Raw genomic sequence first — 19,100 nt, forward strand, 5'->3', positions numbered from 1 at the left:
CCAGCCCCGAGGAGTCTGAGGACCCCCACGAGAGCCCCGAGGAGGCTGAGGAGAACCCTGAGGAGTCTGAGGAAGCTGAAGCCAGTCCTGAGGAGTCCGAGGATCCTGAGGAGAGCCCTGAGGAGTCCGAGGATCCTGAGGAGAGCCCTGAGGAGTCTGAGGAAGCTGAGGCCAGTCCTGAGGAGTCCGAGGATCCCGAAGAGAGCCCCGAAGAATCCGAGGATCCTGAAGAGAACCCTGAGGAATCTGAGGATCCTGAAGAGAGCCCTGAGGAGTCTGAGGAAGCTGAGGCCAGTCCTGAGGAGTCCGAGGATCCTGAAGAGAGCCCTGAGGAGTCCGAGGATCCCGAAGAGAGCCCCGAAGAATCCGAGGATCCTGAAGAGAACCCTGAGGAATCTGAGGAAGCTGAAGCCAGTCCTGAGGAGTCCGAGGATCCTGAAGAGAGCCCTGAGGAGTCTGAGGAAGCTGAAGCCAGTCCTGAGGAGTCCGAGGATCCCGAAGAGAGCCCTGAGGAGGCTGAGGAAGCTGAGGCCAGCCCTGAAGAGTCTGAGGATCCCGAAGAGAGCCCTGAGGAGGCTGAGGATCCTGAGGAGAACCCTGAGGAGTCTGAGGAAGCTGAGGCCAGTCCTGAGGAGTCCGAGGATCCTGAAGAGAGCCCCGAAGAATCCGAGGATCCTGAAGAGAACCCTGAGGAATCTGAGGAAGCTGAGGCCAGCCCTGAGGAGGCTGAGGAGCCTGAGGAGAGCCCTGAGGAGTCTGAGGATTTCGTAGCCAGCCCCGAGGAGTCCGAGGATCCCGAAGAGAACCCTGAGGAATCTGAGGAAGCTGAGGAAGCTGAGGCCAGCCCTGAGGAGGCTGAGGATTCTGTAGCCAGCCCCGAGGAATCTGAGGATCCCCACGAGAGCCCTGAGGAGTCCGAGGATTTCGTAGCCAACCCTGAGGAGTCTGAGGATCCTGAAGAGAACCCTGAGGAGGCTGAGGAAGCTGAGGCCAGCCCCGAGGAGTCCGAGGATCTTGAGGAGAGCCCTGAGGAGGCTGAGGATCCCATAGAGAGCCCCGAAGAATCCGAGGATCCTGAAGAGAACCCTGAGGAGTCCGAGGAAGCTGAGGCCAGCCCTGAAGAGTCTGAGGATCTTGAGGAGAGCCCTGAGGAGTCTGAGGATCCTGAAGAAAACCCTGAGGAGTCCGAGGAAGCTGAGGCCAGTCCTGAGGAGTCTGGGGACCCACATGAGAGCCCTGAGGAGGCTAAGGAGCCTGAGGAGAACCCTGAAGAATCTGAAGAGGGCCTTGAAGAGTCTGAGGATCCTGCTGAGAGCCCTGAAGAGTCTGAGGATCCTGCTGAGAGCCCTGAGGAGTCCGAGGACCCCCATGAGGAGGAGTCTGAGGATGCCGAAGCCAGTCCCGCAGAATCTGAAGATGCTGAAGCCAGCCCTGAGGAGGTTGAAGACCTTGAAGCCAGCCCTGAAGAGTCTGAGGACCCCCAAGAGGAGGCTGAGGAGGCCGAGGAGAGCGTTGAGGAGTCTGCACAGCTCAACATAGATCCAAGCGTCCTCGTGGAACTGATAACCAAACTGAAAGGTTTGGAAAACCCCAAAACCCCCCCCCCAGGCCCCTCAGGGGAGGGCAGATCCTTGGGTTCTGTCTGTTCCAAGGTGGGGTTGGTGCTGTCTCGGGTGTTCCTGAGGGTTGGGGATGATCCCACATCCCTATCCCGACTCTGAGGAGGGGACAGGAGGCACAGGCAGGGCCGGGAGAGGTGACAGTGACAGCACTGGGGTGTCACACGGGGGTCGGGATGTGCCAAACGTCAATGTCACCGTTTTGGGTGGGTGGGAGGACCCCGAGGAGGGGCCGATGAGCCCCTAGGGGTGCTGGAGACCCCCTGGTTTTCCCCCCGCAGAGGCCGAGGCAGGCGACAGCAACGAGGGGATCCTGTCTCATCTCATGGATGCGCTGAACTGGGTGCTGACCCATCTGAGCAACCACCTCTTCGGGTGCGCACGGGGGCTCGGGCTGCGGCCCCCAGGTCAGCGCCCCTAAAGGGTCCCGGCCTGGGGAGGGGCTGGGGGGGCTTTGGGGGTCTTTGGGGGGTCCCAGGTTGGGTTGGGGGGTCCCAGTTGGGTTGGGGGGCTGAGCTCTGATGTGTTTTCTCTCTTGCAGGTGAGGAGGAAGCACCTCAAGGGTTGGATTCTGATGTCCCCGCCGAGCTCCCGGTTCTTCCAGAGCTTCTCCCCATTCCTGGACTCCCGTAAATCCCGAATAAATCCGACCCCAAAAGCTGCTCTGCAAATCCCAAGTAGAGTCGATCCCAAACGCCGCCCCTGCCCCAAAAAATCCCGAGTAGAGTTGACCCCAAACGCCGTTCCCACCCCAAAAATCCCAAATAAACCCGGCCTCAAACGCTGCTCTGCAAATCCCAAATAAACTGATCCCAAACTGCCCCATTGTGTCCTGGCTGTTCCAGGGATGGGGGGAAATGGGGCTGGGGGCTGTCCTGGGCTCCAGCACGATGAACTGAAGACCCCCAACCCCATTTTTGGGGTCTCCTTCAGCCTCAATCCAATCCAGAGACCCCTCCCAGGGGTGCAGGGACCCCTCCAGCTGTGCCCAGATGTGTCTGGGTGTCCTAAAAACCCTCCCATCCCAAATTTGTTATTTTTTCCTCCTCCTTAAAAAGGGGAACATCCCAAAATTATGTTTTTTCCCTCGTTGAATAGAGGAGCATCCCAAAATTATTATTTTTCCCCTCAATAAAAAGGAGAACACTCCAAATTTATATTTTTCCCCCCAATAGAAAGGAGAACACCCCAAAATTATTATTTTTTCCTCATTATAAAGGAGAACAACCCAAATTTATGATTTTTCCCCTCAATAAAAAGGACAACACCCCAAATTTATGATTTTTTTCCCTCATTGAATAGAGGAACATCCCAAAATTATTATTTTTTCCCCCTCAATAAAAGGAGGCAACACCCCAATTTTTTTTTTCCTTTAATAAAAAGGGGAACACTTCAAAATTATGATTTTCCCCTCAATAAAAAGGAGAACACTCCAAATTTATATTTTTCCCCCCAATAGAAAGGGGAACACCCCAAATTTATGATTTTTCCCCTCATTGAATAGGGGAACACCTCAAATTTATGAATTTTTCCTTCAATAAAAAGGAGGAACACCCCAAAATTATGATTTTTTCCTCATTATAAAGGGGAACATTTATGATTTTCCCGTCAATAAAAAGGGAAAACACCAAAATTACGATTTTCCCCTTCAATAAATCCCTTGTAAGAACCACCGCAGCCCTTCCCGGCGCAGGGAAATGTCTCATCTCGGTGTGAGGAGCTGCCTCATCCCCATCCTCCTCCTCCTCCTCCTCCCTGGCAGACTCCTCACCGCACCTCCTCCCACAGCTGCCGGCCACGTTTATTTTGGCTTTTTTTTGGGTTTTTTTTCCCCCAAAATCGGCGGGTTTTGGGCCGTTTTACCCCGGGAAAAAAGCTCCGGGAGGTTCGGGATGAGGAGGGGGCGGAAATAAATGAATTCGGTGCGAGCTGCCGGCGCAGGTGAGAGAATTCACAGCTTCACACACACATGAAAAAAAATATATATAAAAAAATGAAAAATCAGCTTTTCCGGCTTTTTTTTTTTTTTTTTTTTTTTTTTTCCCCCAGGTTTTTTTTGGGTTTTTTTTTTTGTGGTTTTTTGTTTTTTTTTTGTTTTTTTTTGTTTTTTTTTTTTTTGGTTTTAATTTTTTTTTCCCTTCTGCCGCAGAGTGGGATGTCCCCAAGGAGGTGACACAAGTTGTCACTGTCATTGTCCCCCCAGGGGGGTCCAGGGATGGATTTGGGGTTTTTGGGGGTCGGGGACGGGGGGTGTCCCTAAATTGAAGGATTTGGCCTCAAATAAAGGAAAATGGGGAGGGGGAGTTTTGGGGATGGGCAGGTGCCTGGTGGTGACGTCATCAGCGCGCAGGTGGTGAGGTCATCAGCGCGCAAGTGGTGACGTCATCAGCTCCAACGACACTGGGGATATTGGGGACGCTGGTGGCACTGGGAGGACAATGAGGACACTGGGGGACACTGAGGGACACTGGGGGGACACTGGGGGGACACTGGGGACATCCCGGTGAGGGTGAGGATGAAGATGAAAATGAAGATGAGGATGAAGAAGAGGATGAAGAAGAGGATGAGGATGGGGTGCACAGGGCTGGGGGTGGTGGCTCTGGGCTCCCTCAGCAGGAACAGAGACCCACAGCCCCCCGGGCTGTGCCCCCCCAGCCCGGCCCCCCCAGGACCCCCCAGGACAGTCCGGATGTTACTCTGGAGCTCCAGCCGGACCTCGGGACCCACAACAGCCCTAATTAACTCCAGTTCATTGACTAATTAACGGATTTGCCCGTGAAATCCACATTCCCTGCCCGGAGCCGCCCCTCCCGCTCGGGCTCCCCCAGGAATTCTCTGTCCTGACCCCAAAAACCCCCCAAATCCCCCAAAACCCCCCAAAACCCCCCCGGACCGCGATGTCCGCTCATCCCAAGGGATTTTTCCCTGAGCTGGCCCGGATCCCGCCTTCCCTGCGGGACTCCCGGCTCGGCTCCACGCCTGGGTCGGGGCCAGGCCGGCCCAGGTGTCTCCGGGGGTCCCGGGGGGCCATCCCGGGGCCGTTCCGGGCCGGGGAGGGGAGGGGGGTCCGGGCAGCCCCGGCTGAGGAGCCGCGGGACAAGGGGCGGCAGCTGGACGGGGACGGTGCCAAACGTGCCCGCAGCTCAACATCTGGGGCGGCCAGCAGTGCCCGGGCCCGTGCCAGGGTCCTCCTCCTGCTCTTCTCCTCCTCCTTTGCCTCATCCTTTTCCTCATCCTCATCCTTCTCCTCCTTCTCCTTTTCCTCATCCTTCTTCTTCTCCTTCTCCTTCTCATCTTTCTCCTCCTTCTCCTTTTCTCCTTCTCCTCCTTCTCCTCCTTTTCTCCTTCTCCTCCTTTTCTCCTTCTCCTCATTTTCTCCTTCTCCTCCTTTTCTTCATCCTTCTCTCCCTTCTCCTTTGCCTTTTCTTCATCCTTCTCCTACTTCTCCTTCACCTTCTCCTCCTTTTCCTCCTTTTCTCCTTCTCTTTTTCTTCTTTTCCTCCTTCTCTCCTTCTCCTCCTTCTCCTTCTCATCCTTCTCATCCTCCTCCTTTACTCCTCATTCTCCTCCTCCCTCTCCTCCTCTTCTCCTTTTCTCCCCCTTCTCCTTCTCCTCTCGGGGTCCCCGTTGTGACCTCCGGGGCTGTGGGGGGTGGTCGTGGCTGTGAATAACAGAAGGAGGACCCTGGGGTGACACCCGGGGGTGCGGGGTGTGCCTGTCCCAGGGGGCTGGGACCCCCCCACCCAGGGCTGGGCTGTGTCCCCTGTCCTGGCACCCCAAATCCCCCCAGCCCCCCTGGGCTGTGCTGAACCCCAAATCTTGACTCTGCAAATCCCCTCAAGGAACTGCCAAATCCCAAACCCTGGGACCCCAAATCAGTCCTGTGACCCCCTGGGCTGTGCCAAACCCCAAATCCTGGGACCCCAAATCCCCCCAGCACCCCCTGGGCTGTGCCAAACCCCAAATCCTGGGATGCTGCCGGGATGGGGACCCTGGGGGGACACCCCTCGGGCCCTGGGGACACCCGGGGGGCCCGGCCCCTGAAGGCTCCGGCCAGCAGGGGTCAGCTCCGGCCCGGGGATGCGGGAGCCGCTCGCGTGTGGCTCCATGTGAGATTCCCGGTGAGATTCCCGGTGAGATTCCCGGTCCAGTTCCATGTGATTCCCCGTGATTCCCCTGTGGGATTCCCCGTGCGGCTCCATGTGAAATTCCATGTGCGATTCCCGGCCTAATTCCATGTGCCAATTCCGGTCTGATTCCCCGGGCAATTCCATGTGGGATTCAATGTGCAATTCCCAGTCTGATTTAATGCCATTTCCTGTGATTCCCTGTGAGATTCCATGTGCCATTTCCAGTCCAATTCCCTGTGATTCCCTATGAGATTCCATGTGCAATTCCATGTGCAGTTCCTGGTCTGATTCCCTCTGATTCCCCATGAGAATCCTGGTCTGATTCCCTTGATTCCCTGTGAGATTCCATGTGAGATTCCCAGTCTGATTCCCTATGCGATTTCATGTGGAATTCCATATGCAATTCCTGGCCTGATCCCCTGTGGGATCCCATGAATGATTCCCAGTCTGATTCCCAGTGCAATTCCCTGTGTAATTCCCTGTGTGATTCCTGGCCTGATTCCCTGTGATTCCCTGTGAGATCCCATGTGCAATTCCATGTGTGATTTCCAGTCCAATTCCCTGGGATTACCCATGAGATCCCATGTGCAATTCCATGTGTGATTTCCAGTCCAATTCCCTGGGATTACCCATGAGATCCCATGTGGAATTCCATGTGCAATTCCTGCTCTGATTTCGTGTGATTCCCTGTGATTCCCTGTGAGATTCCCTGTGCGACTCCATGTGCCATTTCCAGCCTAATTCCCTGTGATTCCCTGTGAGATTCCATGTGCAATTCCATGTGCAATTCCTGCTCTGGTTCTGTGTTATTTCCTGTAATTCCCTGTAGGATTCCCTGTGTGGTTCCATGGATGATTCCCTATGGGATTCCCTGTGCGCCACCACCTCCCTTTAGCGGGGGGTGACACAAAGGGACCCCAACCCACCCAGGAGCCCCCAAGAGCCTCATTCCCACCAGGAAAAAAATCCCTCTGGGGGAGTTCCCAACAAGAAAAATTCCCTCTGGGGGGGTTCCTGCCAGGAAAAATTCCTCTTGGGGGGTTCCTGGGGGTATTTTGGGCAGGAAAACCCCTCTGAAGGGGGTCCCAAGCAGGAAAAATTCCCTCTGGGGGGTTCCTGGGGGTGTTTTTCGAGCAGGAAAACCCCTCTGAAGGGGGTTCCTGGCAGAAAAAGTCCCTCTGGACAAGTTTCAAGCAGGAAAATTTCCTTCTGGGGGGTTCCTGGGGGTGTTTTTGGGCAGGAAAAGCCCCTCTCAAGGGGATTCTGCTCCAAAAAGTTCTTTTTTCCCTCTTCCTTCCTGGGTGGGATGAGCCCCCCACTCACTCCCAGCTCCAGCACCCGGGAAACCTGAGCGGGAAAAGGGGGAAGGGGAACTGAGGCAGGGGAAACTGAGGCAGGGGAATTCCACCCCCGGGGAGGGTTTGGAGACCCCAAAACCGAGGCAGAGGACCCCAAAACTGACCCCAGGAGATCCCAAAACTGACCCCAGGAGACCCCAAAACCGACCCGAGGGGACCCCCGGGGCCACCACCCCTTTGTCCCCCCTCCCGGCTGTGCCCCCATCGCTCAAAGTGCCAAACACGGGTCAGCGAGCTGCGGCCGCAGCCCCCTCCCCACGCCCCCAGACCCCTCATTTGTCCCTAATTGCGTTCCCCAGTGTGATGCAAATGAGGCGGGCCGGGAGCAGCTGCCGGGATTAAACCAGAGCCCCGTTAATTCGCGGTAATTGCGGCTCCTCACGGGCCCCGCAATCCCAGCCGGGCCGAGGGGGCTTTTCCCGATATTGACTCTGGGAATTGTCCTCCCCTGACACGGGGGGAGTTTAACCGGCCCCAAACTCGGCCCAAACCTGCGGGTTTTGTCCTTCATCCCTTTTTCCAGGTGGGGCATCCCGGGGTGGAGAGTCACAAAATTTTTGGCTTTATTTGGGTCACTCATGGAAATTTTTTGGGGAGGATTCTAAAAATTCCTGTTGGAACTGTCCTTGTCCCTCGGGGAGGAAGAGCAGGATGATGATGATGAGGTTCATCCCAGGGTGAAGCTGCACCCATGTGAGGTGTCATCTGAGTGGAGCTTCCCAAATTTTTGGCTTTGTTTGGGCCACCTCTGGAACTTTTTTTGGGAGGATTCTAAAAATTCCTGTTGGAACTGTCCTTGTCCCCCGTGGAGAAAGAGGAAGAGGATGATGATGATGATGATGATGAGGTTCATCCCAAGGTGAAGTTGTACCCACCTAAGGTGTCATCCAGGTGGAGCTTCCCAAATTTTTCCCTTCATTGGGCCACCTCTGGAACTTTTTGGGAGGATTCCACATCCCCCAAAATCCTGTTGGAGCTGTCCTTGTCCCCCATGGAGGAAGAGGAAGAGGATGATGATGGTTAAATGGGGTGAGGGGAGGATCCCTGGGGAGGATGGAAAGACCCCCGCGGGATGCAGGACCCTTGTGGGGATCCCCAAGAAAAAAATCCCCACGGGATTGGGAGGACTGGAGATTTGGGGACCCCCCCCCAGCCCTGGGCAGGGGTGACACGGGTGACACAAGTGACGTGGGTGACACAAGTGACAAGGGTGACACAAGTGACACAAGTGACATGAGTGACACAGGTGACATTTCCCCCCTGCCCACCCCAGGGACCCCCAGAGCCCACCCGGGCAGGGCTGGGGGGGCTGTGCCTGGTCCTGGTGGAGGGAAGGGAAAGGAGGAGAAGGAAAAGGAGGAAAGGAAAAGGAAAAAGAGAAAAGGAAAGAAGGAGAAAAGGAGAAGGAGGAAAAGGAATAAAGGAAAAGGGAAAGGAGAAAAGGGAAAGGAAAGGGGGAGGAGAGGAGAAGGGAAAGGAAAGGAAAGGAAAGGAAAGGAAAGGAAAGGAAAGGAAAGGAAAGGAAAGGAAAGGAAAGGAAAGGAAAGGAAAGGAAAGGAAAGGAAAGGAAAGGAAAGGAAAGGAAAGGAAAGGAAAGGAAAGGAAAGGAAAGGAAAGGATGAAGGAAAGGAAAGGATGAAGGAAAGGATGAAGGAAAGGATGAAGGAACATCTTTCCCATCGCTCGGGGGTCGCACCGCCCTGGCCCCAGCAGTCTCGGGCTCCCCGCACAAAGCGCTCCGGGCTCGGGGATCACACAATGCCCGAACCCCCCGGGGGTCCCGGGACAGCCCGGCCCTGTCCCCCCTCCCCGGGGCGCCCCCGGCCCTTTGTGCGGGTGCCGGGACCTGTTGGAGCCATCTGTCAGCGGCGGGGGCCGCAACAGGCAGATTTATCGGCCGCAATCTGTTCCCGCTGCCCGGGAAGGGACACGGAGCCGTTAATGAATTCATTAGTATTCCCCCCTAATCCCGGCCCCCAGCTCCGGGGGGCTGGGGAAGGGTCCCCAGGGGGGTCTGGGGGCAGAGGATGGAGGAGGAGGAGGGGAGGGGGGTCAGGGGGGTCAGGGGGGTGATTTTTGGGGTGTTATCGCTGTGCCCCCAATTCCAGCACCCGCCCAAACCGCAGCTCTGAGGGGGCCAAGAAAAACCACCCAGAATTTTGGGAGGGGGTCTCTCCCAGGAAGCTCCCCACCCTCTGGGTCCCTTCCCAAGGGGGTCCCTCAGTCCTCAGGCCAAGAAAAACCACCCAGAACCCCCAGAATTTTTTTTTGGGGGGTCTCTCCTTTCCAGGGGCTCCCCACCCTCGGGGTCCCTTCCCAAGGGGGTCCCACAGTCCTCAGGCCAAGAAAAATCATCCAGAACCCCCAGAATTTTTTTTTTTGGAGGGTCATTTTTTACTCCCCGCTCTCCCTTCCCGTGAAGGGGAATGAGGGTCGGGGGGTGTCCTGGGGCTGGGAAAATTTGGGGAGGGGTCCAGCTGGGGGTGTCGGTCGGGGGGGTCCATCCAGGGATTCCCAAAAGCCGGGGGTGCCCCAGATTCCCCAATCCAAGGATTCCCGACACCCAGGGGTGTCCCCAAATCCCCCATCCCGGGATTCCCGGTGCTCAGTGACGCCCCCCGCCCACTCCCCATCCCCTGGGGGCTCTCTGGGGGTCCCGGGGGGGCGGGAGGAGCCGGGCCCGGTCCCTCCCCCGGTGGGAGGAGCCGCTGGGGAGCGGGAGCGGGGCAGGAGCGGCGGGAGAGAGGAGAGGAGAGGAGAGGAGCTCTCAAAACCGGTGCCTTCCCGGTGCCGGCTCCCGGTGTCAGCTGAGCTCCTGGTGCTCTCCCGGTGCCCTCCCGGTGCCCTCCCGGTGCTGCTCCTGCTGAGCTCCCGCTGAGCTCCCGGTGGCGGTTCTCGGTGCGTTCCTGCTGAGCTCTCGGTGCTCTCCCGGTGAGATCCCGGTGCCGCTCCCGGTGCCGGTTCCCGGTGCCAGCTGAGCTCCTGGTGCTCTCCCGGTGCTTTCCCGGTGAGATCCCGGTGCTCTCTCGCTGAGATCCCGGTGCTGCTCCTGCTGAGCTCCTGCTGAGCTCCCGGTGCTCTCCCGGTGCCGTTCCCGGTGCCCGCAGAACTCCCACTGAGCTCCCGGTGCCGGTTCCCGGTGCCGCTCCTGCTGAGCTCCCGGTGCCCTCCCGGTGTATTCCCGGTGTTCTGAGTTCCCGGTGCCGTTCCCGGTGTCCCCGGTGCTGTCCCCGCCATGTCCCCGGGCGAGTGACACAAGTGACCCCCAGGACTCGCTGCCTGCCCAGGTAAGGCCGGGCCGGGACCCCCGGGGGGCTCTGCGGGTTCTCCCGGTTCCTCCAGGGCGGGGAGGGGGATTGAGGGGCCGGGGGCGCGGGGACACCGGGAGAGCCCCGGGGGGGTGAAGGAGGTGATTTCTCTCTTTGTGTCATTTTTTTTTTCCGGTTTATTTTGGGGTTTTTTGGTGGTTTTTTTTTTATTTTTATTTTTATTTATTTCCTTTTTTTGGTTGTTGTTGTTGTTGTTTTTCTTTCTTTATTTTATTTTATTTTATTTTATTTCTTTATTTTATTTTATTTATTATTTTATTTTATTTTATTTTATTTTATTTTATTTTTATTTTATTTTATTTTATTTTATTTTAATGTCAATATTCAGCAGAAAGAAAGTTTAAAAAAATCCCATTAAAATATTCCTGCGGGGTTTCCAAAGGGGGAACTTCACCCTGGAAACGCCACCAGGGCCAGGGCAGGGACGGGGCTCCCCTCGGGAAGGGAACCCCAAAGCCGGGGACGGATCCCGGTCCCGGGAACAGCGAGGGAAGGGAGGGAGGGTCCCCCGGGGTGGGGGAAAAGGACCCCCGGCTGCAGCCTGGGGGGATTTGGGGCTGATCTGGAGCGGTTTGGGGCTGATCTCAACGTTTTGGAGCAGATCCACAGCATTTTGGGGCAGATCTGGAGAGTTTTGGGCTGATCTCAACATTTCAGGGCAGATCTGGAGAGTTTTGGGGCAGATCTCAAGTTTTCGGGCTGATCTGCGGCTTTTTGGAGCAGATCTAGAGGGTTTTGGGGGCAGATCTGGAGCGTTTTGAGGGAGATCTCAATGTTTTGGGGCAGATCTGGAGAGTTTGGGGGCAGATCTGTGGCTTTTTGGGGCAGATCTGGAGAGTTTTGGGGCAGATCTGGAGCTTTTTGGGGCAGATCTGGAGGGTTTTAGGGCTGATCTCAAAGTTTTGGGGCAGACCTCAACGTTTTAGGGCTGATCTGGAGCATTTTGGGACAGATCTGGAGTTTTTTGGGGGCAGATCCGCAGCGTTTTGGGGCAGATTTGAACAGTTTTGGGTCAGATCTCAGCAGGGCCATCCCCACACTCCCCCTCAGGGATTTGGGACCACCCGGACCCCTCCCCTCCCCCCAAACCCGACCCCTCCCCACCCTCGCCCACCCCATTCCCCATCCCGGAGTTCACTGTGTCTCTCCCCTTTGGGGCCAGGGCAGCAATCAGGGCCCTAATCCCGCCCGGCCGCCCCATCACGGGTATTAAACCGGAATTTTCCTCCCTGGGATGGTCCGGGGGGAGGAAAAAAAGGAGCTAAAGCTGCTTAGGGGTTTATGGGATGAGCCAGGGATGGGATTTGGGGGCGCTGATTAACGGGGAGCCGGCGCTGCCTCCCAGGGAAAGAAGGAAAATCTCTCTTAGGGAATTCCCAGATCCCTTTTGTCACCTCGGGATGTGACAAAAAGGGGTTCAGGAGTGGGAATAACCCCAAAATGGGAGTTGCTGGAGCTCAGGGAGAGGCGTCAGAGGCTCCCAGATAAAATTTGCTGGAAATTGAGGGGGAAATAGGTGGGGAAAAGGGAATCTGGAGCTGAAAGCTGCTGGTGACTCTGGAGGGAGATTTTGAGGATTCCCTGTCGCTGAAACAAAGACTCTGGAGGCAAAAAAAAAACATAGAAAAAAAGGCTTTTATTGTCTAATTTTTACCACCTTTTATAAGGTGTTCCCATATAGACTTAACGTGATTGGGGAATAGGAATGACACCTCTCTAATCCCGTTAATTAATTAAGAAACAGCAAAACACCGCCCAGAAAAGACTCATTTTGAGATGAGAGATGTTTGCCAAGATTATTTTGAGAAAAAACTGTTCTAAGAAATTTTAAGAAATTTTTTAAAGAAATTTTTAAAGAAATTTTAAAAGAAATTTTAAGAAATTTTTAAAGAAATTTTAAGAAATTTTTAAAGAAATTTTAAGAATTTTTTTAAAGATTTTTTTTTTTCCTTGAGGGACAAAAAATAATAAAATTAGCAGCTGCTTTTAGGCTAAAAAATAAAAATCTGTCAGGCCCTTCTGGAATCCATCCCCACGCCCCTGTCACTCCCTTGCAGAGCTCGGGGATGCCCCAAAGCTGCTCCAAGGCCTCGGACATGGCCCAGCTGGTCACTGGCCAGGCCTGGATGGACCAAACCCCCGTGGCCAAGGCCGAGCTGAAGGACAGTGACCCCAGGACTGTCCCCTTGGGGCTGGCCCTGCCCCACCACAGCGTGGAGGACGAGGAGGAGGAGGAGGAGGAGGAGGAGGAAGAGGAAGGAGAGAAGCCCAAGAGGAGAGGCCCCAAGAAGAAGAAGATGACCAAGGCCAGGCTGGAGCGGTTCAGGGCCAGGAGGGTCAAGGCCAACGCCCGGGAGCGGACGAGGATGCACGGCCTGAACGACGCCCTGGACAACCTGCGCAGGGTCATGCCCTGCTACTCCAAAACACAAAAACTCTCCAAGATCGAGACGCTGCGCCTGGCCAGGAACTACATCTGGGCCCTGTCCGAGGTGCTGGAGACCGGGCAGACCCCCGAGGGGAAGAATTTCGTGGAGATGCTCTGCAAGGGGCTGTCCCAACCCACCAGCAATCTGGTGGCCGGGTGTCTCCAGCTGGGCCCGCAGCCTCTTTTCCTGGAGAAACACGAGGAGAAACCCCCTGGATGTGAGTCAGGCCTGGGTGGGCACTCCTTTGGCTACCAGGGCCTTCCCAGCCCTCCCTACGGCTCCATGGAGTCCCACCTGCTGCACCTGAAGCCTCCAGGCTTCAAGAGTTTGGTGGAGGCTCCTTTTGGGAGCCACCCCTCGGACTGCTCCACGCCGCCCTACGAGGGGCCGCTGACGCCTCCCCTGAGCGTCTCCGGGAATTTCTCCCTGAAGCAGGACGGCTCCCCGGAGATGGAGAAATCTTTTCCTTTCGTGGCTCATCACTACCCAGCGGTCAGCCTGGCCGGAGCCCACGGACACGGCTCGGCCTTCCAGGGCTCCGTGGGGCGTTACGAGATCCCGCTGGACGTGGGCTACGAGTCCTTCGCGCCCCACGCGGCCGCGCCGCAGCTCGGGGCCATCTTCAACGAGTAAATGTGGGGTTTGGGGTTGGGGTGGGGGAAAAATGGGGGTTTGGAGATGTTCACGGGATGGACACGGCTGGAGAGAGGGGAGCGAGCGAGGTTGAGTGTCTCTGAGGGATGTGGTGACACCAGGGTGATGTCCTGGATGTCCCCAAGAGGACACTGGGAGGTTTCTGAGCTGAGTGGTCAGTGCTGTGTCCCCCTGAGATGCTCCAGGGTGTCCATCCTGAGTGGTCAGTGCTGTGTCCCCCAGAGATGCTCCAGGGTGTCCATCCTGAGTGGTCAGTGCTGTGTCCCCCAGAGATGCTCCAGGGTGTCCATCCCGACACCAGGTCCAGCCCTTGGATTGTCCGTGGTCAAGGTGGCTCCTGTCTCTGTCCATGCTTTGTCCCTGTCGGCCCCTCCTTGGGGTCACCAAATGTCCCTTCCCCATGTTCTGGTGGAATTCCCAGTCTGGATGTCCAGGGATGGAGGGACAGTGTCCAGGGGTGGAGGGACAATGTCCAGAGTGAAGGGACAGTGTCCAGGATGGAGGGACAATGTCCAGAGTGAAGGGACAGTGTCCAGAATAGAGGGACAGTGTCCAGGGGTGGAGGGACAATGTCCAGGATGGAGGGACAGTGTCCAGAATAGAGGGACAATGTCCAGGATGGAGGGACAGCATCCAGGGATGGTTTTCCATCATCCAGGAATGGTTTTCCATCATCCAGGGACGGTTTTCCATCATCCAGGGACGGTTTTCCATCATCCAGGGATGGTTTTCCATCACCCAGGGCCAGTGGCCCGTTACCCTGGGATGGTTGCCCACCATCCATGGTCACTCCAGCCCCTCATCCCCGTGGTCACCACTGTCCAGCCAGGCCCTTTGGCCGCCCCTCCCAAACCTCAACCTCCCCCGTGCCCCACAACAAACCCAAAAACCTCGGCTGGGATCCCGCTGATCCTTCCCTCGATCCCAACATGATCCACCCATCCCCTTTCCCCTCCTGGGCCTCGTCTTCATCCCCTTCATTCATTTATTTATTAATTACTGGTTGGTTCCTAATTCCTAATTTATTTCCTCTCATTTCCCACGGAAACTTGGGATGTTCCAAAGGTTTTTCCAGGCTCACAGTGGGAATTCCCTTCCTGGAGCCCTTGTGGGGTTTTTTTTCTGCTGTGCTGGTGCTCCAGGGTTATTTATTAGCTGTTATTTATTTAATTTATTTCTCTCCCCTCGCCCCCATCACCTGATTTATTTTTTTTTTAATTATTATTTTTCCTTGGTGATGATAAAATTATTTTTTCTATCAACGTTTCCATATTTAATGCCAAACTCCTGTATTTAATGGATTTATTTGGGATCCCGCCAGCAGCATTTTCGAGACGAGCAATAACTTTTAAATGCTATGCAATGATTTTGTTTGTTTGTTTGTTCGTTCCTTTTGTATTTTTTTTCCCCAAAGAAAATCCAGGCCACTATTTTTGATGTCCTGCTGGCCTTGCGAGCCCCTGTTGGCCAAATCTCCCTGGTTTTGTAGAAAATTTGGGAATTTGGAGATGGTTGGAGGTCCCTGCCCAGCCCCAGGCCTCGGGGCTTCTTCCCTTTTGTACTGAAAATGTTTTATCCTTTTGTAAACAGAGCAGATTTGGGGTTTTTAGCTCGAATAAAGTCGTGGTCTTGTTTGAAGCAGCTTCGCCCTGGGGGCTGTTGTGTCATTTTTATGGGGAGGGGTCTGGGGTGAGGGTTGGGGGGGTCTGAGCCCCCCGTGCTGGGCTCCAGGTGGGACCCCTGACCTTGGGGTGGGGAAATGTGGGGTGATGGGGGGATTTGGGGGTCTGGGAATAGGGCAGAGCAGAGACCTGGGAGCACTGGGAAGATTTGGGGTCCCAGGAATGGGATCAGAGCAGAGCCCTGGGGGTACTGGGGGGATTTGGGGTACCAGAAATGGGGTCCAGGACAGCACTGGGGGGATTTGGGGTAGCAGGAAATGGGGCTCAGCTCAGTCCTGGGGTCACAGGACAGATTTGGGGTCCCAGGAACTGGGGTGCAGCACAGCCCTGGGGGATTTGGGGTAACTGGGGTGTGTCCCCCCTGTCCCCCGAGTGTTCCCTGGCGTGGGAACCCCACTCCATGTGTCCCCCTTGTCCCTGAGTGTCCCCATCCCTCCCCGAGTGTCCCCTGGCTTGGGGACTCTACTCCATGTGTCCCCAAATGTCCTGCTCCATGTGTCCCCCCTGTCCCCGGGTGTCCCCTGATGTGGGGTCCCCTCTCCACGTGTCCCTGTCCCTGTCACTGTCCCCGGCCCCCCCCGGCTGTGTCCCAGCCCCGGGGGGGCGACCCCGCAAGCTGAGCCCGGCTCGGGCCGGGGGCGGGGGGATCTCCGGGGACCCCGCAGCTGCAGCCGGGCCTGGGGAGGGAGTCCTGGGGGGTTTGAGGGGGTCCTGAGGGGCCTGGGGGGTCCTGAGGGGCCTGGGGGGGAGTCCTGGGGGGTTTGAGGGGGTCCTGAGGGGTTTAGGGACAGGGCGGGGATGGGGATGGATTTACCTAAAATGGATTTACCAGGGATAGATTTACCTGGGACTGATTTTTCTGGGCTGGACCTACCTGGGCCGGATTTACCTGGGCTGGACCGACCTGGGCTGGATTTACCTGGGCTGGGTCTCACCCTGCCCCTCTCCGGGGGCTGCCACAGCCTGGAGAGGCGGGGGGGGACCCCAAACTTGTCACCCACCCACCTACGGCGTATGCACAGAGGGACCCCGACCCCGGGGCTGTGACACCCCTAAACCCCCCCACACTCCCCCAAACCCCCCTGTGGCCCCACGCCCCCTCCCCAGCCGTGCCCAGGACCCCTGGCCGGCCGCCCGCGGGTCCGGGGGTCCAGCTGTGCCTCCCCCGGCTCCCCCCGGGCTGGCCGGGGGCCAAAGCCCCGCTCGGTGCCAGCTCGCCCCGGGCTCCTCCAGCAGCCCCAGCCCGGGCCAGGCGCGCAGGAGCCGCGCCAGGGCCACAGCTGGGCCCCGGCTGGAGCGGGGAGGGGGCCCCGGGCACCCGGGGGTGTCCCCGTGTCCCCAAAGGACACCGGCATGGGGATGGCGCTGAGGGGGAGCTGAGAACGGCAGCGCTCAGTGCACCCGGCACGGGGGGGTTTGGGGAGGGGTCTCCTCTTGGATACCCCCCCACAGCCCCTCGTGTCCTCTCGGGGGTCCCAAAGGTGGGGGGGACACGGGGCAGGAGGGGTAGGGGGGTGGGAAAGGGGCTCCCAGAGCAGATTTTCCTTCAATTAAGAAAAATCTCAGAGAAATTTCACACCTGGGGAATTCCTGGGTGGGATTTTGGGGTGTCCAGCCTCGGCCAAAGCCAATGGAGGGATCCCTGTCCCATATAGGGGATCTCTGTCCTAACGAGGGGATCTCTGTCCCAAAAAGGAGATCCCTGTCCCAAAAAGAGAATCCCTGTCCCATGAGGGGGATCCCTGTCCCACAGAGGGGATCCTTGTCCCCAAAAGGGGATCCCTCTCCCCAAAAGGGCATCCCTGTCTCCAAAAAGGGGATCCCTGTCCCAGAAAGGGGATCCCTATCCCTAAAATAGAGTCCCTGTCCCAAAAAAGGGATCGTTGTCCCATAGAGGAGATCCCCGTCCAAAAAAGGAGATCCCTGTCCCACAGAAGGGATCCTTGTCCCCAAAAGGGCATCCCTGTCTCCAAAAAGGGGATCCCTGTCCTACACAGGGGATCCCTGTCCCACAGAGCTGATCCTTGTCCCATGAGGGGATCCTTGTCCCCAAAAAGGGTCTCCCTGTCCCACCTCCCCCCTTTTGGAGCCCTCCCCATGCCCGGGGGTCTCAGCTGGGGCTCGCCCTGGTTTCCCCGGCGGGGTGGGGGCACCCAGGGCTGGATAATTGCTAAGCCCCCCTAAAGCCCGGCTTTGGGAGCTGTAATTCTGATATTTGTCTGTAATCTGATCACACCCTGAGCTCCTAATGTGCCCGGCTCGGGAAGCCACGAGGATTTTCCCACTAAGCCGGGGGAGATCGGGGCTCCGGGGTCTCGATTTAATCGTCTTTTCCCTCCTGGGGATGGAGGATTTCGGCCGGGAACTTTTCCTGCTGGTGGGAGGGAGGACAGAGCCACGGTGGGGCCGGAGGGATGGAGGGGGTGGCACGGCTGGTGACCCCAGGGGTGGGACAGGAGGGGAATGGGGGGTAAATGGGGTCGTGTAAAGCTGCGACCCCCAGGGGGAAAACCCCTGTCAGTGTCACATTGTCACTGTCAGTGTCAGTGTCACCTCGGTGGCCCTCAGGAGTGGTTTGTTCTCCCCATCAGATCAAGGGGTTTGGTCCTGGATGTGGCTGGGAAGGTGGAGGGTTCATGTGGGGTGTCCTGTTCCTGCAGCGTCGTCCGTTTGTCTGTCCATCCCTCCATTTGTCTGTCCATCTGTCCGTCCATCCATCCATCCATCCCTCCATCCCTCCATCCATCCATTCATCCATCCATTCATCCATCCATCCATCCATCCATCCATCCATCCATCCATTCGTCCCTCCATCCCTCCATCCATCCATCCATCCATCCATCCATCCATCCATCCATCCATCCATCCATCCATCCATCCCTCCATCCATCCATCCATCCATCCATCCATCCATCCATCCCTCCATCCATCCATCCATCCATCCATCCATCCATCCCTCCATCCATCCATCCATCCATCCATCCATCCCTCCCTTGCTCCGTCCATCCCAGAGCCCTCCCCTGCAGTCCCCAGCCAGGTCAGGGCCATGATGGGATCGGGGTTTTCTCCCCATCCCGGCACCAACACCACAAACTCTGGGATATTCCAGGAATCCCTGGGAATTGGGAGACACCGGGAATTCCATCCAGCCCCTTCCCTGCCTGGGATGTGGGAGGTGACAGCTGCCAATTCAAGCCTTCACAAACCCCTGAGGTTATTTTATTTTATTTTATTTTATTTTATTTTATTTTATTTTATTTTATTTTTTATTTTATTTTATTTATTTATTTTATTTTATTTTTTATTTTTTATTTTATTTTATTTTTATTGTATTATTTTATTTTATTTTTATTGTATTATTTTATGTTATTATTTTATTGTATTATTTTATTTTGTTATTTATTTTCTTTTATTTATTTTATTTTTTATTTATTTTATTTTATTTTATTTCATTTCATTATTTTATTTTTTCTTTTTATTTTATAATTTTATTTTATTTTATTTCTTTAATTTAATTTCATTAAATTTCATTTCATTATTTTATTTTTCATTTTATTTTATTATTTTATTTTGTTTTTTCATTTTATTTTATTTATTTATTTATTATTTTAAATTTTTTTTTCCCCATCTCTAACACAAGTCCAGGAAGCTCCCAGGCTTTTAATCCTCCCCAGATAAACCAACAGCACAGAGATTTGGAGTTATTGACGAAGTCTCTGCTCGGGTGAGATTAGAGCTCGGCTTAACCGTGTTTGGGAGGGTTTGGGGACGGTTTAATCAGAATTTGTACAGGAATAATCCCGTCTTTAAACTGCTCCGGGGCCAATCCCCGCCGGGCCGTGACCGCGGGATGGAGTGGGAGATCCGCTATGGGGGTTTAGTGGGAAATTTGGATATTG

At 55.6% G+C, this 19,100-nt stretch overlaps 1 protein-coding gene across 1 annotated transcript; it reads left to right on the forward strand.

Moving 5' to 3' along the window:
* Positions 1-12,502: 12,502 nt before the first annotated feature.
* NEUROD4 (neuronal differentiation 4) lies at positions 12,503-13,498 on the forward strand (the record flags this gene model as incomplete). Its single annotated transcript, XM_083881089.1, has 1 exon — positions 12,503-13,498. The coding sequence occupies one exon, from the start codon at positions 12,503-12,505 to the stop codon at positions 13,496-13,498; it is 996 nt and encodes a 331-aa protein (XP_083737215.1).
* Between the last annotated feature and the right edge of the window lie 5,602 nt (positions 13,499-19,100).

This window comes from Zosterops lateralis (genome assembly GCF_965231275.1).
Source record: "Zosterops lateralis genome assembly, chromosome: 32".
Taxonomy (NCBI): domain Eukaryota; kingdom Metazoa; phylum Chordata; class Aves; order Passeriformes; family Zosteropidae; genus Zosterops; species Zosterops lateralis.